Source organism: Mesocricetus auratus, unplaced genomic scaffold (genome assembly GCF_017639785.1).
Source record: "Mesocricetus auratus isolate SY011 unplaced genomic scaffold, BCM_Maur_2.0 Super-Scaffold_100010, whole genome shotgun sequence".
Taxonomy (NCBI): domain Eukaryota; kingdom Metazoa; phylum Chordata; class Mammalia; order Rodentia; family Cricetidae; genus Mesocricetus; species Mesocricetus auratus.
In genome coordinates, this window is record NW_024429194.1 from 61,669,792 (window position 1) to 61,697,351 (window position 27,560).

Consider the following 27,560-nt stretch of genomic DNA (forward strand, 5'->3'; position numbering starts at 1 on the left):
TTGCAGGTGCGGTGGATGCCGAGGACAAGATTTTTGCTGGGAAATCGTAGCTATGACTCCAGACATGCCAGTCCCCTGTTGTGCAAGGGTTCCCCGAAAGCGGCGATCAAAATTTTTAAAAGGAGTGGAAAGAGCGGGGGGGGGGGGTGCAGGATCCCCTCCTCCCGCAGGCAGGACTTCCGCTAGTCCTGTGGTGGACTACACATCCCAGGGAGCCGAGGGCCCAGGACGCGTGTCCACTTTGACCCACTCCTCCACTAGCAGAAGAGCTTACTAAGCCGGGCCGCCGCGCAGGCCAATCCTTCGCCACCCACCTTGGCTGGAACCTGCGGCGGATTCGTCCCCAAAATGATGCTCTAGTGACTGGAGTAACTCAAGTTTGTCATTGTCCAGAGAAAGAGGATCCTGCCCTGCAGTTCTTACCCGGTTCAGCAGAACGAGCAGCGTCCTTCTCCTGAACATGCCAGCGCTCGGGTTGTGACATCCTTGGGCACAGTGGAGACCCGCGCACCGACACCGCACATCAAGCGACGCCTTAAGAACCTTCTCCCTTTTTGGCTGCTGCTAGGACTCGCCACCGTGCCCCTACCTACCCAGGCTAGCTAGCTCCGTCCACTTAGCACGTTTGCATTTATCCGTGGATCTTCTGAGAGTCGGTCTTGTAAATGTTCAGCATTTCGCTGCTTTCCTGCCTTTTTCTGGGGACTGTGTCAGCACTTGCCCAGACCGCCGAAGAGAGGAGGCTGAGCCCAGAGAAGAGCGAAATATGGGGGCCCGGGCTAAAAGCAGACGTGGTCCTTCCAGCCCGCTACTTCTACATTCGGGCAGTGGATACCTCAGGAGAACAGTAAGTGGAGAAGTGACTCCTCAACTGTTTGGAATCACGCTTTAAAATTACTGGGGTTTTGTTGTTTGTTTTGTTTTTGTTTTTGCCTTTCATTTATATCTGCTCCAACTTGTCATTTCTCCAGACAGTTTACATTCCAGAATATTTGAGTAGTGTCTACATCTGGTCTAACTGGCTTCCCCTGCCAAATCAATTTTTCTCTATAACTTTTGGAAAGAATTTCAAAATATGTATTCAATATAGTATAAAATATTGCTATACTGACAGTTCTCTCTCCTTAACTGATTTAATGGGAATCGAGGCTAAACAAACCTCCCTTATTTTTAAGTACTTTCCCACAAGCTGTCTTAAGAAAAAAAATAGTACAACTAGGGACCCTAAATACTAAAACTAAACACATCCCAAAGGAATATTTAGTCCTTGTGTTGCTAATATGATAGGCCAATTGTTTTTATTTTCCCACAACTAAACATAATTGAAGTACTAGTATATCTGTTAGACTTTTATTAGTAGTAGTCTTTTAAAAATGTGAATGTGGGTGGGGTATATACCCAAACATGAGTCCAGGTGCTGGAGGAAGCCAGAGAGGGCATAGATCTCCTTGAGGTGAACTGCCTAATGTAGTTCTGAGCCTTGGGGACCATGAGACCTGAACTAAGTCTTTTGTATGACATTAAGTGCGCTTAACCACTGAGTTATCTCTTCAGCCCCAAGAATATTGAGGTTTTGAATCATTAAGAGCAAGTCTTCAAAATAAGGTCCTCCTTGAAGTAACTATTTAATGAAAGACAAATTGCCAGATGTGCTGAACCGACTGATAGGAATATCTATTTGTTATCTTCATTTGTTTGCTAAATAGATTGGCAGTATTAATGTATCCCCTGGAAGTAATTTATGATATTATTATCTTCTTTTTTTTATCTTTGATCCCTCATGTTGGTTCTGGTACTGAAAACCTAAGAGAGAAGCAAGCAAGCCTATCTTAGAAGAATGATGTAACGGATTACTCAGTCTTTACATTTGCTCTTAAAATAACCCTCACGTCTCATCCCTCTTCCCATCACAGGTTCACGTCTTCTCCAGGTGAAAAGGCGTTCCAGGTTAAAATTTCAGCTCCTGATGAGCAGTTCACTAGAGTTGGTGTCCAGGTTTTAGATCGAAAAGATGGCTCCTTCATAGTGAGATACAGAATGTATGCAAGCTACAGAAGCCTGAAGATAGACGTCAAACACCAGGGTCAACATGTGGCCAAGTCTCCTTATGTCTTACAAGGTATTTTGAAACAAAATTTTATGGTAGGATTTGAGTACAAAAATACATGTCATTCCATCAATAAGAATTACTTCAGAAAACTTAGTATACTTTTTCACTGAAAGAAAAAAAACACTACATGTTTCTCTAATTGAAAGCTAAATTAGGAGGTCTGGCAAAAGAGAGACATTGATTATAATTCACTAAAGACCAAGAAACATGACTAGAGAAGTTGCTCTCTGAAGACTCGGCAGTGAGAATAATCAAGTTAGAAGGCTGGGGATGACTCAGCAGTGACGAGCTCATGCCGCTCTTACAAAGGACCAGAGTTTGGGTCCCAACAGCCATGTCAGGTGGCTCTCTGCCACCTGGAACTCCAGCTTCAGGGAAGAGGGTATCTGTCCAAAGGCACCTGCATTCACATGTGTATAGACAACTGATTTGTAATAATAAGTGTCCTGCCATTAGAAGGGTTTTTAATGCATAATTTACCACTAGGTTTTATAAATCTTTTGGAACACAGCTTACAATAAGAGGTATATATAGCATGTGCATTTATGTATATAAATGAGAATTGATATGTGTGTATGAACATGTGAAATTGAAGCAGAGTCTCAGAAAAGCATACTTACCATTGTAACCATTCTCGCTTCTATGCTGTACTACTTCAGACTTTTCATTTTGTGTGCCTGTGTGTGCAAATCTGTAAAAAAGAATCATCAGGGCTGAAGAGATGGCTCTATGGTTTTTAACTGGCTAATTTTCTAAAGGACTTGGGTTTGGTTCCCAGCACACATAATGGCGCCTCATGATTGTAACCGCGCCAGGCGCAGGGGCCTGATACCCCCTTCAGCCTCCAGAGGCTCTGCAGGACGTACATGCAAACAAAACACCTCTACATATAGAATAAAAATAATGGGAAAATAAAAAAGAGTAATCAAATTAGATATGTAGTCATAGATAATTCTTGAATGAGTGAGTGAACTAATTAAGTAACTGATAATTATTACTAAAATTACCAGGTGTGTTGGTTGACACAAGCCCTAAATCTCATTGCTCTGAGGAGGAGCAGAGGCAAGTGACCTCTCCAAGTTTGAGGACAGCCAGGTGACTTGAAGCAAAAAAATAAAACGATTGATCATTGGTTTGATTGTCATTGTCATGCCATTGTTATAGAGAAATCCCCTGCTGTTTTGTCTCATGGGCTCAGAAGAGGACTTTTTCACTTTCCCTTTCAGGGGAGACAGGACCACAAGAGAATTGCAATTTTTTTTAATTGTCTGAATTCTTCCCTTACATTTTATGAAACTCTATGGTACAGCCCAACCTGTAAAGCATTAAAATGTATGTAAATTCTATTGTTACCTATTTACTATATCAGGTTGGAATCTGAGGATTTCAGAAAGGAATAACAAGTACAGTGCCCATTCAGATTCTTATATTAGCATTATTTTTATAAATGTATAATTAATTCATTGTGATATTAATGAGACCACATGTTTATAGAATTACCTTTACTTCTTTATATTTTCTCAAAGGGGGGAATGTGTTGAAGTCCTTTGTTTACTTCTGTTGTCACTGGCAATGGTTTGCCCATTGAGAAAAGTACTTTAGACACCCTAAGAACTTGTTCATATAATAAACCAACAAAATAATAGTTCATTTCATTTTTATCCTTTAGCACACAGATTCCTTGCTCTATGTCAATATTTGGTTATTCTTTTTTTAAAGTTTTTTGTTTATATATGTATGTGTGTCCATGATGGGGGTTTGGGGTGTGTTCACACATACACAGGTATCACAGAGGCCAGAGTGGTATCAGATACTCTAGGCTTGAAGTTATAGGTGGTAGTGGGTCTTAGGTACCTAACTCAGGTTTTCAGCCAGAGCAGCAAGCACTGTTAAACTGCTAAGTCATTTCTCCAACCCCACAATTATCCTTAGGTAATGAATTATATCCACATAGAGCATGATTTACACCTGTGGAAAGCAGGCCAGAAGAGAACAATATAGGAAGAAGAGCTGAGGCCAGCTGATATGGTAGAAGTCTGGTAGAAGTTCGTGGAGTGCGCATTTACTATGATTCAGTTGCTGGGAGAAATGTTCACCACTGTGTTGTTTGTCCGTGAACAGGACCAGTTTACCATGAGAACTGTGACTGCCCTTTGGAAGACAGTGCAGCCTGGCTACGGGAGATGAACTGTCCAGAAACCATCACTCAGATTCAGAAAGATCTGGCACATTTCCCTACAGTTGATCCTGAAAAGATTGCAGCAGAAATCCCAAAACGATTTGGACAGAGGCAGAGCCTGTGTCACTACACTGTAAAGGACAATAAGGTACATTATGATTGACATTTGCTTGTTTTCCGGACTCTGTGGTGTTTTGACCATTTGATTACACCTGGCTACTTTTGTTAAACATCATACTATGGCATCTTTTGAAAAGCCTTTCCTCAGTAATATCTGCCAGGGTTTTGACTCTCACGTAGTAAACGTCAAATTCTCTTCTAGGTGTATATCAAGACTCTTGGTGAGCATGTTGGCTTTAGGATTTTCATGGATGCCATACTACTTTCATTAACTAGAAAGGTTAGTATGTCTTCTCTGCACCTTGATAGGCAATGTCAATCTATATTTTACAATTTAATTTTTCAAAACATCATTAATATCAACATTCGGGGTGTTCTATTTTGGTGCCTTTTATATTGCTATCCTAAAGTTTGTTTTGTTTTTCCTGGTACATATGTTAGTTTTTAATGGATGCTATAGTAGCTTAAAACAGCAGGGGATGGTTCCTGGGGCCACCAGTCTGAAATCGAGGTGTTGAAGTGTCACACTTCTAAGACTCTGGCGGCCTTTCTCTGCTTCTCAGTTTCTGTGATACTCTATTCTCAGTGCTCTCTTGTTTGCCAGTAAGATCACTCTAAGGCATTGGGGAGTAGGACTTAAGCCTATATTCTGGGGGTAAATAAGTCAGTCTATAGCAGTGTCACATGGGAAGAAAATGCCTCTAGTTCATTAATCCCTCTGTGATCTCACTGGAGTCTCTTGACAGTATTAGAGCAATAGAAATTAACTTTGCCAGCTTCTTGGTTTTATAGTAAGTCTACTGGCCAGCTTGGGCAACACAGAAAGCAAGCTGAGGATATTTATCCACGTGACTATATTCTGAACAGTTTCGGCCATTTAACCTGAAGTAGTTGTCTTTGCCTGAAGTCGTAGAGATTGACCTTTTATTTGTGCAATGGCTAATATTGTGACATTTTCATATATGTACATCGTGTGCTTTTATTTACACACAGATCCTTTTTTTCCTCCATATTTTGAGGCAGTGGCTTGCCAAGGCTGGCCCTGAACTCGTTATGTAGCCCAGATTCGCCATACATGTAGCCCACTGGCATCCAACTCATGATCACCCTACCTCACGCTCACATCTGCTAGGGTTACAGAGAAGCACCATTATTCCTAGTTCCGACTACTAATTCTAACTGAAAAGTATATGGTTGTGTGCAATGCAAAGATTGAGAATAAGCTCCTGTCATCCCCACCCCCAGGTGAGGTTGCCAGATGTGGAGTTTTTTGTCAATTTGGGAGACTGGCCTTTGGAAAAAAAGAAATCAAACCCAAACATCCAGCCGATCTTTTCCTGGTGTGGCTCCACAGATTCCAGGGATATTGTGATGCCTACCTACGACCTGACTGACTCTGTTCTAGAAACCATGGGCCGGTGAGAGATGGTCAGGGTTGACCCCGAGCCTTGGTTTGCTCTCTTTGGTGAGTCCTTTTCTATCTGATTTCATGAATCGACCGTTTGGGAGGAAGACATGTCCCGCTCCCTGTCTTCTAGAGTAAGTCTGGATATGATGTCGGTCCAAGCTAACACAGGACCTCCCTGGGAAAGGAAGAACTCCACAGCTGTCTGGAGGGGCCGAGACAGCCGCAAAGAGAGACTAGAGCTGGTAAAACTTAGCAGAAAACACCCAGAGCTCATCGATGCTGCTTTCACCAATTTCTTCTTCTTCAAACATGATGAGAGTCTGTATGGGCCCATTGTGAAACACATTTCATTTTTTGATTTTTTCAAGGTATGACATCATCTATGGGATTCCTTTCTGCTTTTCAGTTTATATATAAATAACACTTTGGGGAAGGGAAGTAAAGTCTGCAAGTTACAGAGGATGGGAAGGTATCACAAAACACAATGAGTACTGAGGCACAGAGATGCAGCCTAATTATGGATTCACCACACAGCACTGATGTTGAATAGCACTAATGGAATTTAGAGCCTGGAAAAAGTTCTATATTTTTCCAAGCTAACCCTTAAGATAATGCATGTTTGATCAAAGATAAATACATGTTTGTCCGGGCAGTGGTGGCACACACCTTTAATCCCAGTGCTTGGGAGGCAGAGGCAGGTGGATCTCTGTGAGTTCGAGACCAGCCTGATACAAGAGCCAGTTCCAGGACAACCTCCAAAGCCACAGAGAAACCCTGTCTCGAAAAACCAAAAAAAAAAAAACTGCATGTTTGATCAAATCCTTTTTTATTAGTAAGTGTGTGCAAGTCACTTTAGAAATACTTCTCCCCCAAATCACAAGAAGATATAAGGCAGGTAACGATGTGAAACCCATCCAGATGTTCCAGGCATTCTGGAGATGGTGGATGGTTTTCTGCATCTAGGGTGTAGATTCCTCATGTTTCCAGGGAGTAATTCTCTTTCTGACAACTCCTTTTCAAGCAGTGGTACCACCCCACTCTTCGGCCCCCTAGGTGATATCTCAAGTTCTTTGGGTCAAAAAAAAAAAGTGGGAGGAAACAAGTGACCAATGAGCTTTTTCTGTTCTGTGGATGCTGAATATTCATTTGATGGGTTCCGTGGCAGGAGGTAGACCTGAGTGGTGCCACTAATTCAAATATCGGTATTTTTCACATATGTTTTTTAAGTGTAACAAAAGATAGATGATTAGCCATCCCTTCTCAGAAAGCCTGGAGAGAGAGAGAGAGAGAGTGTTCTTATGTTCATAGGTGGCTGTGTGTGCGTGCGTGCATGCATGCATGCATACGTGCGCGTGTGTAAAAGCCAAAAGAGCCTTGGGTGTCATTCCTTAGCAGCCATACGCATTGATTTTTGTTTCAGGGTTTCTTGCTTGGCCTGGAGCATGTCAAGTAAGCTAAACTGACCACCCTTCAAGCTCCAGGACCCACCTGTCTCCCCCTCCCTAGCACTGGAATTACAAGCACCTGCCACCATACCCGGATTTTGTACAAAGTTCTGGGCATCCTCAAGCCCTTTTGCTTTCAAGGCAAGCACTTTACAGATTGAGCCGTCTTCCAGCCCCAAGGGCAGTATTTCATCACTTGGTTTTATTTTTGCCTGTTGAATTTTCCATATCTAAGGCTATTGATTTCCATAGTTTTGTGGATAGTGTATTCATAGATGTTCTTACCCCAGAACTTATTAATTCTCCTAAGACATATGTGTCATATTTTCAGAATAGTATTGACATAGCACAGAATGTGCTGCCCTAGATGCACATGTAAGTCAACAAGAAGCAGAATATTTACAAAGCCACAGCTCTACTTTTCCTTGTGGTGTAACCTTAGGACATCCATATTATTAATTTGCTAACTGCTTCAGCATTAGATGTGTAGCTGTGTTTGGGAAATTTGGGGACATATCAAATAAACCTTTAGCTCTAGGTCAACATAGTATACAATAAGAACACTTATTAAATGTTAATGGAGGGAGAAAGTCTATCCAAGGATGGAAAAATAGTGCATAGAAGGGGGGAAGAAAAAAAGAGCAGAAATGGGAATTTAGCAAAGGCTCTTATACTCTCCTGCTTTGCAGCACAAGTATCAAATAAATATCGATGGTACCGTGGCAGCATACCGCTTGCCCTATCTACTGGTAGGCGACAGCGTGGTTCTAAAGCAGGATTCCATCTACTATGAACACTTTTACAATGAGTTGCAGCCTTGGAAACACTACATTCCAGTCAAAAGCAACCTGAGCGATCTGCTGGAAAAGCTTAAGTGGGCAAAAGATCATGATGCAGAGGTAAGGTCATTCTCCTGGAAGACTTGCTCCTGCCTGCACCACCGCATCAAGGAGTGCTGGAACCATGCCTGAACACTGGGATGTTCAGATACAGCTTTTACCTATTCGTGGGATGCTGCCTGACCAAGGGTAGCATGCAGTTCCCCTCAATGTGAACATACCCACCACACTTTACACTAGCTGACCACTCTGCTGAACTCTCAGTCAGCTTGATTGGGGGAAGAAGCCGTGCCTGTCTGGCAATAGATGTCAGTAATGACTGTAGAGTAAGATGAGGGATTATTAATGGTAGTAAACGAGGCTAAGTGTCTGCTGGAAACTGAAGGGAGAGCATGCAAGCCTTCTTCATCTGTGTTCTTGATAAGTAGTGGTTACTTTGCCTGGGTCGGGCTCTCCAAGGGAGGCTTATCTGTTAGACATCCCACATGGCAACTTGAGCTTTCAAATCTTGCAAACTTCTGTGGGCTGAACAAACGTGCTCTGTGAAATGTATCTTTTGCCACTTAAGGCTACTCCCAAAGATGTTTTCTGTCTCCTCTCACTATGTAGTCTGAAGGTCTGTTTGCGTGTATCTGCTGGAGAAATAGTAAGTTCCGTTAAAGGGTGCTTTTTTGTTTGTTTGTTTCTGTTTTTTTATTTTTTTTTAATTCCTATAGGCAAAGAAGATAGCAAAAGCAGGACAAGAATTTGCAAGAAATAATCTTATGGGTGATGACATATTCTGTTACTACTTCAAACTTTTCCAGGTTAGTATTATCACACACCTTTCATACTGCTTGTGACTAGACATGTTATAGTCAAACAATAGTTCATGTTAAATTTTCTAAAAGTATATTAGTATAAAGACAATTATATCTGCCACTTTAGATATATATTAGATGCAAATATTAAGTAATACGTATTTGAGGCTTGGAGTATAGCATAACTAGAAAGCACATATCTAGCATGCATGAGGCATTGGGTTCAGTTCCAGGCTGAGAAAAAAATGTTGAGTACCAAGAATTTAACAACATCAAGTGAAAAGCTTTGATATTAGGCCTCAGGGCCTGGGCTTGGAGAACGGGACTATATGTATGGGAAGCAAGTTCAAACTTGGGTAGGAAAAGGCCATGGCCTGGCAGGTTATGTGTTCAAGGGGTCTGTGGCTGTACTCCCTCAAACAAGTCCAGGCTCATCTAATCTGGGAGTTAAGCAGGGTTGGACCTGTTTAGTACTTGTATGGGGAACTGCTTGGCAATACTGGGTACTGGAGGCAATCAATGAATGAAACTATGAAAAATTTATTTAAACAAAGTACAAACTGTAATCAGACTCTTGACCCCCAAATAACTCATACCTTTTCTTGAAAATTATTTTTATAGACCAAGAATTTATAAATTGTAATCCCAGCATATCTGATGATTTAAAATGCTTCTCATAAAAAAGAATGCAGATGTAAACAAGTTATTTTTTAGTAATAATAGTAGAACTAAATTAAGATTCTTGTCTCAGAGTTACAAACATGGAACACCCTATCTTACGTTCTGCTACAGAGAAAAGTTGGTCTGTCTCTGGTTTGTACTGGTCTGTTTTATAACCTTCCCTAGAAGGTGATGAAAGGATACAGAGAATAAGTTATGTAAAACAAATGAACTAGACAAGGGGGCTACAGTGTGAACAGCTAAAGATTCACTGGGTTGTGTCATTTATTTAGCAAATGTGCAGCATCCATACCTAGCATAGTGCCTGTTGCAGAGTAAGAACATAATCAAGAAGGGCTTGACAGACTCCTACAGCTGTAGTGGGGAAAGAGTAGGCTCTGTTCTCCTTCTAGGGAGGATTTTGTGCAACATTATTTTCACTTAAAGCAGAACCTAGTTACAAAGAAACATTTAGTCATATAAATTTGGGATTTCTAGCTGAAGAGATGGCTCAGCAGTTACTTACTGTTCTTTCAGAGAGCCTGACCTCAGTTTCCATCACTCATGTCGGGCAACTCAAATTGCCTATAACTCTAGCTTTGGGACACCTGATCTCTTGGCCTCTGTGGACATCCACACTCATGCACACACCCACATTTATAAACAAAACAGTGTTTATAAATGTGGAGATGCTGGATGTAGTGGCACTCGCCTCTAACCCTGGCACTCAGGCAATGAAGACAGACGATTGACACCAGTGTGATCTATGTATCAGTAGGCCGACTGTAGTGATAATGTGTTTCAAAAAATACAAAACAAGATAGAGTTGAGCAATAGCTAGATTGGTAAAGTGCTTGCTGCACACACATAAGGAAACCCCAGAGCCCCTGTGAACATCTATTTGTGGCAGAAATTATTTGTAATCCCAGCACTGGGGAGCAGTGACAAGAGCCTCCCTGGGACTCTGTGTAGCCCATCAGTGAGTTCCAGGTTCAATGACTCTGCCTCTAAAAGTATTGGAGAGAGAGACTAAAAAAGACATATGATGTCTTCCTTTGGCCTCCACACATCTACATACATATTACACACACACACGCACACGCACACACACACACACACACACACACACACACACACAGAGTTGTATTGGGCATTTAAGATGGATATGGCGGACACTAGGTTAAGTACCTATGCATTAAAGTAATGCTTTACTTGTAAGTCCCAGTGTGTATACTGAAAGAGTTGCTTAAGGAATTCAAGGATAAATCTAATTAATCTTATTGATAAAAATCAGGAGGTAGATACCAGGGTAAAAACATGAAAGATCAGAGAAGCAGGGGAGCAGCCACTGGTAGCTTCCTACCCCTTCCATTCCTCTGTCCAAAAAAGGCCTAGATCCTCTCTCCATCCCAATACCGTACACTTCCTGTCTTCTCTCGGTACAGACCTCCAGACCTCTATGGTTAACTAGTGGCTAGTTCTGCCCTCTGACTCCAAGCAAGCTTTATTTTTCAGAACATAAACAAAATATCACACAACAAGAAATTCTTTTGTGTTGATGTTTAACAGGGCTATGCCAGTCTACAAGTGAGCGAGCCACAAATTCGAGAGGGTATGAAGAGGGTGGAGCCACATTCTGAGGATGACCTCTTCCCTTGCACGTGCCATCGGAGAAAGGTAACAAGACCAGCCTTCTGGATCCAGTGGTGTACAAAAACCAGTTCACGTGATTGCTCACTGTTGGTGAAAAATGTTGAAATTCTGAATGCTGGTTAAATTTTCGGGAGCTTATTATTAGCCTGGTGGAACTCTGTACACCATGACAGTGTGTAAATAGGAATATTGGTTCTTTGCATTTTTGTGTGTCTTTTTCGAGAAAGGATTTCCCATTAACTCACTGACTCCTCAGTGGTCCATCACCTAAGCTAATCCCTTTCTGTGCTGTGAGTCACTAGAGCCAATAATGAAACTGACTGAATGTCACCAAGTTTCTTTTGGCTCTGCATGAGATGGAGCAATTTCATTTCCTTTTTTGTCTTGTGTGATTTACATAGAATTGGTACCAGATGGGTTCTTCCACCAACTAGTGGAAGTTTGAATGAGAGTGGCATATCTTGTTCTCTGTCAATGCCATTTCTTCACACCTGCTTTCGTAACCCAGGGTGTAATGGTGCCACAGACCCCTGGATATTTAAAATCTCCATCACTCTCTCCCATGAAACTGAGTGTGATTTTACACATGGTGAATCTGGTCCTCCAGAAATAGCCCTGAACCCTTAAAACACCTAAATGAAACTAGTTTTTCTTCCTCTCATCTTTAACAGAAAATAATTGTCTTGTATGAACATTCTTCATTTCTAAGATTTTTTAGTGACTCTTAAATTTTTCTTCTTAATTACAGACCAAAGATGAACTCTGATATGCAAAATATCTTCTATTCAAATGATGGTGCTCTGAAGACACTTCTTAACTGTAAAGAAGATTATTTTTAAGTATTAGCTCAAAAACAATGCAAAAATCTATTGGTGACTGTTTGCATTCTTGGAGTGTTTCTTCTTATGCAGTATTCCTGTAACTGTCTTTTACAGAACATTTTAAAATTTTTATAATAAAACTACCTTTATTTTAAGGGCCTATTTTGTACCATTTGTTAGCTATGAGTAGAAAAGGGAAAATCTGGGTCATTGATTCTGGCCTGCTGACTAATTGCATTTAATCAAACAGACCTCCAAAAACAAAACAAAACCCAGCCATGCCTATAATTCCAGCATTCTATAGGTTGAGACATTGCCATGAGTTCAAGGCCAAGTTGAGCTACATAGTGACTTTCAAGCCAGCCTGACATTTAAGGCTGGCTTAGAAGACAGTAAGACTCTGTCTTAAAATACAAATAACTGTCTCTTTTAAGCTGTTTTTATCTTGGAATGACTGTCCATTCAGTTGCAGTCAAACCTCACTCTAAAAAACATGAAAGAGCTGCCTTTATCTATCCTTTTTTTGGAAGTCAAATCTGTTATCACTTCCTGACATGAATCCTATCATTGTCCACCCAATGCTTGTTTCCTTGCTGTCCTGGTATTGGCTATTCCCTTGGTGTAGAAGACAGGTTCCATTCTTTTTGGCCACCTTGTTTCAGGAATGTAGCTCCTCTGAGTCCTTATGTTATATAGTCACCACACTTGGCAGTAGTTGCCTATAGGTGCTCCCTTCCATTCCAGACGGTAGGCATCTTGAGTACAGAGACCATTCTTTTTAGAGTCTTAACAGGCTTGCCTAAATCTGGAAGGGGCAACAGATTTTAAATGAGTAAATGAACAATTAATTTCAAAATGCAGTTAAAGTACTAGCTGGGGGCCAGGCATGCTGGTACACATGCTTTTAGTCCCACCACTTATGTTTCTCTCCCAATTAGACAAGTCCCACTCAAATTACAACTGTCATCTCCAAGTTCACTAATTTAAATGTTAATCTTATTGAAAAATGCCCCAGCAGAATATCCAGAATGTTTGACTTTATGTTAGAGAACGGCGACACCAAGTTAATCATCGGTAGTGGGAATTCATACAATGAATATTTATTGAGCACCTAATATGCATTCAGATATTGTTTTTAAGTTCCAAAGATAAATCAGGGAATAGTTATCGCCTCTTCTTGATAAAGAATGGAAACTTACAGTCAATAAAATAATTAAGTATGGGTTGTGTCTAAAAATGGCATCACAGGGGTGAGTAGTAGTGTCCACTTAACACTAATCTAAAAATGCTAATTGGAGATTGACTGTTGCTATAGGTATGGTAGCCTCTGCTAAAATATTTAAAATTTACTAATTTATTAAAGCTTATCAATTAGGAGAACTTTGAATAGCAACTGTTTTTTTCAGACATCTATTGGGACTGCTCATATTTTATTTTTCTGGTTTTATTGCATTCATTTGTAGTGAATTATAGTAATAGCATTTTAATTTTAAAAGTGTTAAAAGCCATGCTCATTGTATTATATATTTGATCATGATGAATTCATTGGTATAATAATTGATTGACAGTTTTTTTCTTTTTTCTTTTTTTTTTTAACTTTTTGAGGCTTTTATGCCATGTGGTTATTTATGTTTCTTTCTTTTAAGACATGGTCTTACTAGGTAATCATGGTTGGCTTGGAACTCATTACATATAGCAAAATGGCTTCAAACTCTAGCATTCTACCTGCCTCTTCCTCCTGAGTGCTGGAATTAAAGGAGTTGGCTGACACCATGCCTGGCCTTAATTTAGGATATTTTAAACTACCCACAGAGCAAATCTGGCTCATGTTTGTATAGCTTCTAAGCCAAGAATAATTTTTTTTTTTTGGATTTTTCGAGACAGAGTTTCTCTGTATTGTTTTGGAGGCTGTCCTGGAACTTGCTCTGTAGACCAGGCTGGCCTCGAACTCACAGAGATCCGCCTGCCTCTGCCTCCCGAGTGCTGGGATTAAAGGCGGTCGCCACCAACGCCCGGCAATGATTTTAACGTCTTAAGTGGTTGAAATCATCAAAAAATTATATTCCAGTATATGCAGCAATATTTTGGTTCATAAAGGTTTTATAGTAGTATCCTATTACTTCTGTGGGGAAAAAAAACTATCACATACTTAGTCATCTAAAACAACATAAATGTGTTGTTACAATTCTGAGATCAGTTTCCCTGGGCTAATGTTTAAGGGGTGGGGCACTTGCCTTTTTTCCTTCTAATGCTGCATTCCTAAAATTTCTTGCCTTGGGAACCCTCTGTCCATCTTCCTAGCCTGCCCCCAGTGTCTTCAAATTTTGCCCTCCTCGCCTCACCACAGCCCTGCTGTCTCTGAACACTGTAGCAATGTGATCACAATATGCCTGTGTCTAAGAGCTGGTAAATGGATACATGAAACAGAACAGGTTTGTGTTTAGAAATTATTTTTTGAGAAGCAGCAGAGTATGCTTGCACAGACCAAAGGTCTCATTCCATGATGCCTATCCGGAAAAGGTAAACCTGTAGACACAAACCATGTTAGTGGTTGTTTGGTGTTAAAGGTAGGAAAGGGGAGTGGCACGTTTCTACTAGAAATGGTATGTGCTCAGAATTTGATGATGGCTGCAAATGATTGTATAGTTACTGGAAACTGCCAAATTGTAGATTTTAACTGAAACTTAGGACATACAAATGAAGTGAATAAAGCATAGCTAGAAGAGCAGAAATGTAATTTAGTGTTAGAGTATCTGCATGGACAAAGCCTGGGGTTCCATTCCCAACAACCCAAAGAAGTGAGGCGAGAGGCTGGGGCAGGGGGAGGGAAGGGAGGAAGAAAGATTAGTAGGCAATAAGTGTTAATTAAAAGTATTAAGACTATAACTTGAGAAAGCACTTGTGATAAATGGCTTTCAGCTAATTGCTTCTCAATATGTACTATGCCAGAAGATAGGGCAAGTGAGGAACCTGCCTGATTCCATTTTAAAGGCAGGGGCCATTATGCTATATTTTTAAAAATAAGTCTATTTAATGTGAGAATTGAGTAGCTCTGTTTCCTGGAACCTGACCTTCCCCAACCCATGACCTTGGCTTGTTTTTGAGATTACCCTGACCCCAGTCCTCCCTAACTCTCCCTGACCCCTCCTAATCACATGGTGGGTGATCGTGTAATGTTTTTAAAATCTATTTTTGTACTTCCTCATTAACCCATTGTCTCCCTTCTGTAAAACTACTGCTGATTTTACTCCTTAAAGGGGGCCCAAGAGTCGGATTCAGGGCTGCTCTCTTTAACCCGACTTATTCTTGGGTGCATTCCAATAAAAATCAAGCTTGTTCCAAATTCAACTCATATTGTGTGGTAGTGGTCTTATTCTCTAAATTGGGATTAACACAGGTACCAAGTCCATTGTGCCCGAGGGGGATTCATTCATTCTGGAAACTTGCCTGGCTTTATTCTGTACCAGGTTTGGGGTGAAGTGTCAAAGCCCACATGCCCGGAGCCTTTTGAGCCTCTGAAGGAACAGGAGGAGGATATTCTGATTCGGCATTGAAGAGGGAGGTGCAGAGGGACTTTGGGAGGGACGGGGTGGCTGGGCCCTGTACCCTCCCTGATGACATTCTGTGGTGGGCACAAAGGTGGTAGAAAGACACCATTCAGGTAACCCAGGCAGTCAGTGTTAATGGGAGAGCCTGAGCCTAGTCTGACACCGGTGAAAAGCATCCAACCTTTTTTTTTTTTTTTTTTTTTTTTTTTGGTTTTTCAAGACAGGGTTTCTCTGTATTGCTTTGGAGTCTGGCCTGGAACTCCCTCTGTAGACCAGGCTGGTCCCAAACTCAGAGATCAGCCTGCCTCTGCCTCCCAAGTGCTGGGATTAAAGGCGTGCACCACCACCGCCCGGCGCATCCAACCTTTTGAAACTGTGTACTGATTTTTGCCGTCTACAAAGCTCACACCGAACCACGCAGTAAAATTGCCAAAAGCAGATTAAGTCGCTAAGTAAATAATAATAATAAATTAGAAAATATGTTTTAAGTGCACGATTTTGTGTTGGGTTGCATGCATAGCTGTCCTGTGCACATGCGGCAGCGGAGTGGACGCGCCGGAAAGCCATAGAGGATAAGGAATCCCTGGCGGGGTGAAAAGAAAGGGCTAGCCATGGGGTGACTCCATGTCTTCTGAAGGGATGAACGGACCGGAAGAGGCCGAGGTGGCCCCCGGAGCCGCTTTCCCGCGCTCGGCTGCACCCGCGGACTGACTCCCGCTTCAGGATCACCGCCCGCGGGAGGCGGGGCCGAGCTAGGGCGAGCAGAAAACTCTCCTTCCCGGCGTGCCTCGCGGCGCGCCCCACGGGCCTGGGGGCGGAGCCTGCGCGCGCGTGCGCAGTGGCGGCCGCGCTGACGGGGGCGGCGAGGCGGTCGCTTCGAGCGTGTTAGTTCGCTCCCTGAAGAGAGTGAGGGCGGTTGGGCTCCGGCGGTCTCTCTCTCTCGTGCGTTCGCTGGTAAGCGCGACGGCGGCGGCGGGAAGCGCGGGCAGCGGGGCCGCGCCAGGCGGGCCGCTCCTCTCCTCAGGGGCTGGCTGTCGGTCGGTCGGTGGGTCGCCGCCTGAGGCGTCTGAGGGAGCTTGCCGCCGTCAGGCAGCAGCCGGTGGTCTGTTTTGCCCGGGAGGGCGGGCAGGCGGGGCCGGGCCGGGCCGCCGAGACTCGTCGCGGGCTGTCGCGGGTGACGGGAGCGAAGCCCCCTCCCACACGGGAGGTCCTCCCACGGGAAGGCGGCTGCCCGGCCCTGGGCTCACGCGTTCGTTGAGCGAATAAACGACGATTCCCGTCGGCCCCTGACCTCGGCTTTGGATGTTTTGCTCGTTTGGTAAGACTAGAACTCACAGTTTTGTTCGCCCGGTGACAGCCAACGTAATGCTGCAGACGTAACAGACAATGCGTGCTTCTTTCTTTTCTTTTCTTTTCTTTTTTTTTTTTTTTTTCTAAACTGGAAGTCGGGGGGGGGGCCTTGGCGTTTTGACGGCTTAGTGGAAGGTGTGACCACAAAATCCTGAGTCTAAGTAGCCCCTCCCCCAAACTCAACTACTGATTATCCACAGCGTGTGGAACCGGTACCGAATCAACTGCGTTTGTTTTGTGTGTCAGCATTCAGTTGTCACGTTGTTTCTACCGGGTTGGTGCTGTTTTCTCCATCTGCTGTGGAAGACATTGAGGCGGAGCCAGGCTTCAGTCCTCCCCCTTTCTTTAAAAAAAAAAAAAAAGCTAGAGATAAAATCGACACTTATCACTTGCTTGGAGCTTTTACCCTGTGGGACAGTTTCTGTTGCTGAAGCAGTCTAGAACAAGTGTGTGCAACAGTCGTGAAGAACAAGTTCATCATGAAGTCGGGAAGAGAGCAAAGTTTTCCTTAAAAACAAAACCCCAGGTTACTCTGGAAGAGCCTTCTAGGTTGATGGTAATCTGAAAACATTCGTCTAATTTTACTACCTTCTGAAATCTCTTTAAAATTACAGGGAAGAATATTTTGGGGTTGTTGTTGGTTTTTTTTGTTTTGTTTTGGTTTTTTTGAGACCAGGTCTTGCCCAGGCTGATCTCAAACATGCAGTGATTCCCCTATCTGTCTTTCAAGTTCTGAGATTAACTTGCCTTCCCCTCCCCCTTGGGGAACACAGAGTCTCTGGGATGGAGACCTTGGGAGATATTAACAGTTGAATAATGAACTCTTAAAAAAAGTGATTGCTAAACCAGCCGTGAGGAACACAAAAAAAGTAGCCTGAATAAATCATGACCTTTGGAGCACATAGAAACTGGCAGCAGCTGGGCGTTGGTGGCACAGGCCTATAATCCCAGCATTCGGGAGGCAGAGGCAGGTGGATCTCTGAGTTCAAGACCAACCTGGTCTACAGAGCTAGTTCCATCCAGGACAACCTCCAAAGCCACAGAGAAACCCTGTTTCAAGAAAGAAAGAAAGGAAGGAAGGAAGGAAGGAAGGAAACTGGCAGCACTAGATGTAATTGAAAGTGTGTCGATGTGACTAGAGGTGGTGAGTCTAAAATGTTAGGTTAGATCTTTTTAAGGAGCACTAGGGTGTTGAGATTCCTTTTCTCCCCTTTCACACTCTGAGTAATTACGTTCCCCCATGATTAGAAGAGTAGGAGGAGGCTATTTTGACAAATAATTTTTTTTAACTGGAGGATCCAAGACAGTTAATTGTAAGGATACATTTATGAAAATAAGGGCCCCAAACCATAACTTCTTCATCCATTTCTCTTTCAAATTCTAAAAATTTTCTAGGCAGATTAATAACTTCCAGGCCCAAGAAAGAGGGGGTGGGATGAACAGGATAATGAGGAAGCATACACACACACACACACACACACACACACACACACACACACAAAGTTAGTCAATGGTTGCTTCTGGCAAGTAGTCAGGAATATAATAGTAAATGAAATGTGAAGAGACCTCACTTTACATTTTCATTTTAAAATTTTGTGCTGGGAGCTTGGGTAGATGGTTCAGCTGATAAAATAACCTGTTATAAAAGCCAAGAATCTTTTTTTTTCCCAATTCCCACCATCCATTTAAAAGCCAGGCCAAAACTGGGAGAACCCAGATAAGCAGATACCTAAAGCTTATTAGGTAGCCAGCCAGCTTACCCATATTGATGAGCTCCAAATTAAGTGAGAGAGAGACCTTATGTTAGTAAGAGTGGTAGAGGAAGACACCTGATGTTTACACATGCAAGCACACATATATTACATACAACAAAAAAGATAAATGTATGTGTTGCCTATTTTTAAGTGAAAAATAGTTTAAAAATTGTGAACAGATTATTTGATGTAGCATTTCCTCTCATGTCAGTTTTTCTTACAAGTATACCTACACACCTCTGTATGGTATCAACTACAAAGAGTCACAAGAAGCAAGTAATACTGCTTCTTGGTATCTTTTGAGCTTTGAGCCATGTTACTGCTACCTAGTTAATAAACAAAAGCCAGTGGAGGCATAATGGTCATAATTGAAATTCTGGTGCCAGTGATATGCTCAAAAACGAAAGCTCTCTTACAACTTACAACATAAACAAAATGGATGCTGAACAACAACCACAAAAATTACAGTGGCTTATACCCATTTGTGCTTATGGTTCTTCAGACCAGTTGTGATTTACACTGGGTTCCAGACTTTAATTTGGCTTCAGATTTGCATGAACTATCTCATTCTGGCTCAAAATGAAAAACTTCTGGGATAGTTTTCCTCTATAGTTCTGGGTAAAATTCAGTTCAAGGTTTCTAAGAATTTGCCATGACTTAACTCAGAGGTGGCAGTTTGAAATGTGTCAGTAGCCAAACCCAGTGTCAATAGAGTCACATGACAAAGACTGGGTTAGCTACATCCAGTAACAGATGGAAGCAGATGCAGAGATCACAGCCAAGCACTGGGTTGAGAGCTCTGTAAGTCCAGTCAAAGAGGAGGAGGAGAAGGAGTTACATGAACAACAAGGAGGTCAAGATCATGATTGGGAAAACCACAGAGCTGGTGGGCCCTCAAGGTGCCTAGACTGACAGCTGGGGAGCCTGCATGGGACTGAACTAGGCCCTCTGCATGTGAGTGACAGTTGTGTGGCTTGGTCTGATTGTGGGGTCCCTGGCAGTGGGACCAGAATCCCTGGTGCATGAGCTGGCCTTTTGGAGCCCATTCTCTATGATGCCTTGATCAGTCTTGATCTAGGTGGGAGGGGCTTCATCTTGCCCAACTTGATGTTCCAGGTTTTGCTGATACCTCATGGGAGTCCTCACCCCTTCTGGGGAATGGATGGGTTAGGGGGAGGTGGAGGGGAGAAGCAGGAAGGAGGGAGGGGGAACTGTCATTGATATGTAAAGTAAAAATTTTTAAATTAAAAAAAGACTGGTTACCTACTTCTGTTACATGGAAAAGGGGAAATGAAATAGAATTGTTTAACAACTAGGGAAATTAAAAATGGCTGAGATTATGTGGGAAAAGGAATGATGAAGAAAATTATTTGATAGGAAATTAAGTTGGGATGGTTAAGAATGAAGGTTCTTATAAATATATTTCAAAAATATTTTTGTAAAGATAGAGCATCCTATTTGGAATGAACTATTTTAAGGTCTCTGCATCAAAGTATCCCATTTGTATTATCTTATTTAATATTTGCCAGCTCCTGTAATTAGTTTTGAATGCCCAAAAAATCTTGGAAGTAGTATAAGATTAAGTAAAATAGAGAGATACCAGTTTGTAGAGAACTAGTTTCTGATTGGACATATTTCAACTTTTGAATGTGCTCATTCACAGTTTTGGGATCATATCCATGTCTGACAACTGGCCATTCACAACAGAATCTTCTTTTCAGGGAGATGCCCTTTGCTTCTTGGATGTAATGCACCTTATGTTTATTATCCAACAGTGAAAATGAGTCATACGGAGGTAAGATATTGTCATATATTCTGTATCTTCAGATTAACCTTTTGGGGAGATGGGAGAATGGGTTAATAATCATCACTTCTGTATAATGGTCTTGTTTTCAGTTTGCTTGGTGGGAGGCAGTACAAAATTAGAAATGGAGAGTAAACTCCAGAACAATACTACCTTACTTTGATTCTTAGCTAATAGCTATGTAACCGTGACAAGTTACTTAATCTGCTATGCCTTATCTGTAAAGTAGTACTTGCTTCATAGTATTATAAGGAATGGTTACAAGTTAATACATTAGCACTTGCAGTACCCAACAGTAAGTGGTTCTTAAGTTCTTAAATACTACAAATATTATGACTTGCTTAAAGGCCCAGCATTCAGACATGAGTCTTACAAAGCAAATACATGTGTTTATTCAGTTGTCTAAATAGTCAAGGAAATAATTTGGCCCTTTTATTCTCTTGAATTTTAGGTTAAATTAAAAATACCTTTTGGAAATAAATTACTGGACGCCGTTTGTTTGGTGCCTAACAAGAACATAGCATATGGAATAATTCTTACACATGGAGCATCAGGAGATATGAATCTTCCTCATTTGATGTCACTGGCATCCCATCTTGCATCTCATGGGTTTTTTTGCCTAAGATTTACTTGCAAAGGCCTTAATATTGTACATAGAATTAAGGCATACAAAGCAGTTTTGGTAAGAAAAATATATAACAAGGTTCTGCTTAAAATTCTTCGTAAGTTTAAGATATTTCATTGTCTGACTTTTAGATAAAAATACTTTAATGAGTATCCTTAGAAACTTGGCAGTATACATAAGGTATTTAGTGGTTGTGTTTCTCTTTTTTTGTCATCAGTTTGTCTTCCATGCTGCTGCCCAAGAAGCTACTTAGAATTCTCTCACTGTGATAGTGTGACTTTAGAATATAGTTATGCCGATCTAGAATATTAAACCTACTACTATACTATTATGCATATACAAATATACCTCCTTTATATGCTATTATTTTCATCACATTTGAAACTTCTACTGGCTTTTAAAAAAGTTTGTCCTTTTACTGTTTACCACTCCAGTTAGAGACATGAATCTGGGAGAAGGGGACCTAAAAATGAGGTGGACTAAAATCTCATGAAATAGCTAACTTCAGAGTTTCAGGCCACTTAAACTCTGAAAGTTAAGCATCACATGAGTAAGGTGTTCAATTACAAGGACAAGCCACATATGGCAAAAATGTTTTTCCATCGAAGCATAAATAGCATCTGAAATAAACTCTCTCTTAACCAATACACCTGTGAAGAGCATAAAAACCCATTCCAAGAACAATTCTGTCTTTTGAAGTTTTCTCGCAAGCACTCAGAATTCTCACTAGACTCCATTCTTAGACTACGTTCCGACATCTCCCTCTTTTTTATTTTTTAATAGCAGGACATACAGAGTGGTCTTGATTTGAGTTTTGTTGTTTGTTGTTTGTGGGTTTTTTGTTGTTGTTGTTGTTTTCTTTTTGTTTTTCAAGACAAGGTTTCTCTGTGTAACAGTTCTGGAACTCCCTTTGTAGATAAGGCTGGCCTCAAACTCATGCACCTCTGACTCCTAAGTGCTGGGATTAAAGATATGCACCACCACCACCACCCAGTAATTTGAGATATTTTAGGTAAATATAATTGTCATTTGATTTGTAAGTATGCTGTAAGCAAGCAAAGTATAACATTAGAGTAATGGAATTCTGTCACCAACAGAGATCTAAACTGTCTAGTACATTAGCTACATTACTATATTGATCAGAAAATTCTAGAAAATAGCTTAAAAGGAGACCCATATTACTAATTTTGACATGGGGCCCCTCTTTATTTACTAATGGTGAGAATAAATCCTTTGGATTATCCTCTTGTGCTATAATACCTATAGGAGACAATTTAGTGGGAAAAACTTTAAAGGCAGTGAAAGAATCCACTTGATACACAATGCTTTTTTGTTGTTGTTTGGATTCAAATATCTGTAATTCTTCCTTTGCCTCTGGAAATAATGTGAGGACTATCCAATGCCATCTTTCCTTCTAGAATTTTAAATAGATTGGCTAGTGCACAGTTAGGTAAACATTTTGATTTTGCTAAAATTGCACTGGAAATACAAAGCACAACTCATGAAGCCAGGGAGAGGTAGGTAGATGAATTAGTTTCTCCAGCCTTGCCGTAGCTTGCCTATGTTATAAAATTAGCTTTTTCATAGGATCTCCCAAGTTCTCATCAGAAAGTGGGAGAGAATTCAAGATTAGATCAATTAATCATATTCCTCACCCCATGCATCAAGGTCATTTTCAGACAATGGAGGGTAAGTATTTAAAGGAGGCCCCTGTAAAGGAGCTGAGGGATCCATTCCTGGCATATATAAGTGTCATTTTACTTTTGATTTTGCCTGCACAGGGAAAACTTCCTTCTTTGCCTCTATCAATTCAAAGATTTGACCATTCCGTTTATATTCATTTGAGAGGAATTAGTCATCTCTTTGTCATGATGAGTATCCTCCTTATCTTCCTTTTAACAGTTTGGATCAATGCCCAAGTGACCCAAAATTGAACTAGGATTTCTTTTGTTTGTATGCCTTCCCAATATTCTTTCAGACTCTGTCATACTTCTTCATCTAAAGTTCCTTCTGAAAACCAGGGATTATAATCATAATCAACTTGCAAGCATTCTAGTAGTTGTGATTTTGATACTTGTGATCCTTTGACATAAGTCAAAGTCTTCCCTGGTTTCTGCCACATTATACTCACTCACCTTCTTGAAGGGTCCCCACCTTCTTATCTCATAGCTGACTTTAGGTCCCTTTTCCGGGGCCACTTGTTCACTACTCTAGAGGCTGTGGGACCTGGGAGAAAGGAGCCAGTAAATTTAGGTGGATCCAAGTCTCGTGTGATGGGGCTGGAGAGATGGCTCAGAGGTTAAGAGCACTGGCTGCTCTTCTAGAGGTCCTGAGTTCAATTCCCAGCAACCACATGGTGGCTCACAACCATCTGTAAAGAGATCTGGTGCCCTTTTCTGGCGTGCTGGCAGAACACTGTATACTTAATAAAAGAATGACCTTGAAATTCTAAAAAAAAAAGTCTCATGTGATAAACTTTACTTACAGCATCAGGAAAATTATATTCTGTTAGCCTCACAAGGACAAGATGCATGTTGTAGAAACATGTTCAATAAAGGTGCATAAATAACAACAGCTGAAATAAATTCACCCCTATCTGCTATACCTGGGAAGCCCATGAAAACACATTCCAATAACAATTCTGTGTTTTGAAGAAACTGAGGTCACAGGACTCTAGTATTGTTTTCTTGGAGTTTACTCACAAGCACTCAGAATTTTCACACAACTCTGTTGTTCTTGGACTATGTCCCTACAGTTCACTGCTTGAATATTTTTAGAAAGGCAAATTGATTTTTCCATAACATAAAGATTAATAATGAACACATGACCAGAAGAGGAAAGCACTGTAGATCCTCTAAGAATCTGTATGGTTGTCTTTGCATAAATTTTTGTATACATCAGTAATGGTAAGAATATCCAGTGGAGTATGACATGAGAGAAACTGATAATTTTTTGGTTTACCTAGAATTACCTAAAGACCTCAGGAGAATACAAACTTGCTGGTGTTTTTCTTGGAGGTAAGCTTCAGTGTAAACTGCATTATAATATAAAAATTGATAATAGGAGGTTAAGAATTACTTTGTTTTGATATATGAACTTGATACTTTATCATAAAGTATATATTTAAAGCATTTATTAAATGTGTTAGAATATAAGGCTCTGCCTTTATTCATAGTGTTCTATTATTACAAACAAATGTAAATGATTCAGTAAGAATTTCTTCACCCCCCTCTTTTTTTTTTTTTTTTTTTTTTTGGTTGCTCTGTGTAACAGCATTGGCTGTTCTACAACTCGATCTGTAGACCTGTAGGCCAGGTTGGCCTCAAACTCACAGAGATCCACCTGCCTCTGCCTCCCAACTGCTGGGAGTAAAGGTGTGTACCACCACCACCCAGCTAAGAATTTCTTCACCCTTTTAAGTATTGAGAAAAATAATTGCTTCTTTTTAAAATTTGAGTTTTTAGCTTTTCATAAAGCTGTAGATTTCCATTAAGACCATTGGAATTCGTTACTTGCCACTCTTTTGACTTGAGTGATTTTTTTTCTTTCATAGATACAAAGAACAGCAAATATAATTTTACCATACCATTGCTACTATTGTATGTAAATGTTTATATTTCTGTTTGTACTTAATTGGTTTTAGGTCGTTCGATGGGCTCAAGAGCAGCTGCTTCTGTAATGTGTCACACTGAGCCAGATGACACTGATGATTTTGTTCGAGGTCTCATTTGTATTTCTTACCCACTGCACCATCCAAAGCAGCAGCAGAAACTCAGAGATGAAGATCTCTTTCGTATAAAGGATCCTGTACTGTTTGTGTCAGGCTCAGCAGATGAAATGTGTGAAAAGGTGAATTGGAACTCTATGTTTGTATGAGTAAAATGTATTAGGGGCAAGATTATTGTCTGTCACATTCAGCCTCTAGACATGGTGACCAACCCCTTTAATCCTAAACTCAGGAGACAGGCAGATCTCTGTTAGTTCAAGACCAGCCTGGTTATATAAATATATGGAGTTCCAGGTCAGCCAGGGCTACATCCACTCTGTCAAAAACAAAACAAAAACTTATGTCTAATGTTGTGTATCTTTGTTACCCTGTAGCTTTGTAGTACATAAAAATAAAAGCATACTAACAAAATGCATCTCCCCAGAAAGGGATTTGGTAGATTTCATCCTTATTTAAGGAATTAATACCTGATTGTTATTTGGGAAATATTAAGGTATACATTTGATTTATCATTTCAGCTTTGTGGTAGATTGATACTATTCACTCCCAAGTAACCCTTGGCAGCATTCATATTATTACTGAATATTAGCTAAGTATTATGAAACTGCCATTTCCACAACACACAATTTCCTTAGGGAAAAGATTTTTGGAAAAAAATTTGAATGGCTCTAATCTGCTTAAGTCTTTCTTGTCAACAAATGCTTGATATATTCTGATATGTGATTGTTTGAGAGAAATGGACTGCTGTAGATATTTCATTATATATTCCATTGTCTATAAAGTTACATGTAGAGCAGGCATTTAATGAATCTCTTGAGTGAATGCCACCCAATATAGATAAGGGAAAGATAGTCTTTCATTAAATATTAATAGAGTCTAATATCCTCTTCTGTTTAGAACTTGTTGGAGAAAGTGGCACAGAAAATGCAAGCTCCCAGTAAAATCCATTGGATTGAGAAGGCAAACCATTCCATGGCAGTGAAAGGACGGTCAACAAATGATGTTTTCAAAGAAATTAATACACAGATCTTGTTTTGGATCCAAGAAATCACTGAAATGGACAAGAAATAATTGTCATTGAAAGCCATGTTATTTTGAATAAAAGTACGGTTAATTTGATAAAGAACAATATACCTCTCAGCATTGTGAGATATATTTCAGAATAATGTTCTTTAATGTTGCCCTATTTTTGAAACATGGTATTGTGAAAATATCCTTTACAAAATGTCCTTTGAAAGCACTGTTATAGTTATATGAAGATAATGTACAAATATTGAAGGTTGTTTATAATTTATTTTCATTAGTATAGTTAAGTTTTGAAAAATTAAACATTTGCATTTTGTTACAATGGTGCTTTGTCTTACTCTGAAATGCAGCTAAGAAAATGCGTATTTTTGAGAATCAGTATCACCTTTTCAAAAGAAAAGAAAGGGCTGGCAAGGTGGCTCAGTCATAAAGGGCTTCTTATACAAGCTTCAGTACTTAAGTTTTTAAAAAGTTTGTTTTCATTTATTTGTCTTAAAAGGGGAGGAAGTTGTGCAGAGGTCAAAGGAAAGCTTGGGGCGGTTAGTTCTTTCATTCCAAGTTTGGTTGCCAGTGTCCTTCCCCAAGCCATCTTGCAAGTTCCTGAATACAATTCCTAGTACCAATGTAAAAAAGTGGGCACAACAAGAGCGAGCCCCTGTACACCTAGCCCTAGGACTTCCTGGCCAGCCAGTCTGAGCAAACTAGTGTGCTCTAAGTTCACAGGGAGTGTCTTTAAAAGTTGTCTTTAAAAGTAAGGTGGAGCGTGAATGCATCCACATGTGCACATATAACCGTGAAAGGGGTGGTGTTGGGTGATCAGAGGACTTGCAGCTTGAACCCGTAGGCTCAGCACAGTCAAAAGAAGCAAGGGAGCCAGGCATTGGTGGCACACTCCTTTAATGGGAGGCAGAGAGCGAGTTCCAGGACAACCTCCAAAGCAATACAGAGAAACCCTGTCTAGAAAGAAAAAAAAAAAAAAAAAAGCCAAGGGAAAAATCATGGAGGTGCATTTCAAGCAACCCTGGCTGGGTTTTAGAGTGAAGTAGCAACTTCCATAAATGTGTATTCAAGTTTCAGTAGTAGGTTTGCAAAAATGGAGTAAGTATTTGAGAGTTGCCAACATAGTGTATGAAATCAATAGATGATTCACTAAAGTGAAAATTTAAAGTAGCTAAATAGTTTGACTAATGTGTGCTATATCCAGGCAGAATTAGGGGATTTTAGAAGGCACACAAATGAGACTAATGTTAAATTTTTAAAGAATTTAAAAATAAATGGTTCTATGCTAAATTCTATCAGTAGCTTGTTGTAGTAGGAACTATCCCTCAAATTGCCTAGGTTCCTCATCCTCCTTTGCTGGTAGAGTAGGTTAGTTTTAATTACTTTTTTCCACCTTGAATACCTCATAAAAAATGAAAACCTAGGTAAATACTACAGGTCTCAAAACATTGTAAGCCAAAAAACATACCCCAAACTATCAGAAATACAACCATTGATCCAACTAACAACTAATTTCACTGACAAAAATACGAACTACAATTTAATTAGAAAGAGCTAGAGATGTAGGTCAATGGTAGAGCTCTTGACTAGCATGAAAGAGGCCTTGGGTTCAATTTGCATCACAAAAAAAATTATAATAGGGAAAGAATGGACAGTACAAAAGAAAACTTATGCAAACCTTCTGAATATAG

General features: G+C 40.6%; 2 protein-coding genes across 4 annotated transcripts; both read left to right on the top strand.

Moving 5' to 3' along the window:
• The first annotated feature begins 336 nt into the window (after positions 1-336).
• Poglut2 (protein O-glucosyltransferase 2) lies at positions 337-12,190 on the top strand. Its single transcript, XM_005067364.4, has 10 exons — positions 337-847; positions 1,914-2,119; positions 4,232-4,437; positions 4,612-4,689; positions 5,655-5,827; positions 5,948-6,185; positions 7,952-8,161; positions 8,818-8,907; positions 11,131-11,238; positions 11,963-12,190. Exons 1-10 carry the CDS (start codon positions 666-668, stop codon positions 11,978-11,980), a joined length of 1,509 nt encoding a protein of 502 aa, XP_005067421.1. The 5' UTR covers positions 337-665; the 3' UTR covers positions 11,981-12,190.
• A 4,235-nt stretch (positions 12,191-16,425) lies between these two features.
• On the top strand, positions 16,426-26,191 carry Tex30 (testis expressed 30). Of its 3 annotated transcripts, none has more exons than XM_005067363.4 (6): positions 16,426-16,537; positions 20,409-20,482; positions 20,943-21,173; positions 24,082-24,133; positions 24,760-24,965; positions 25,741-26,191. In XM_005067363.4, the coding sequence occupies exons 2-6, from the start codon at positions 20,468-20,470 to the stop codon at positions 25,912-25,914; spliced, it is 678 nt and encodes a 225-aa protein (XP_005067420.1). In that variant the 5' UTR covers positions 16,426-16,537; positions 20,409-20,467; the 3' UTR covers positions 25,915-26,191. The 3 variants fall into 3 exon arrangements, with proteins under 3 accessions (XP_005067420.1, XP_040609622.1, XP_040609623.1); XM_040753688.1 differs by lacking the exon at positions 16,426-16,537 and adding an exon at positions 16,782-16,901; XM_040753689.1 differs by lacking the exon at positions 16,426-16,537 and adding an exon at positions 17,259-17,489.
• The last annotated feature ends 1,369 nt before the right edge of the window (positions 26,192-27,560 follow it).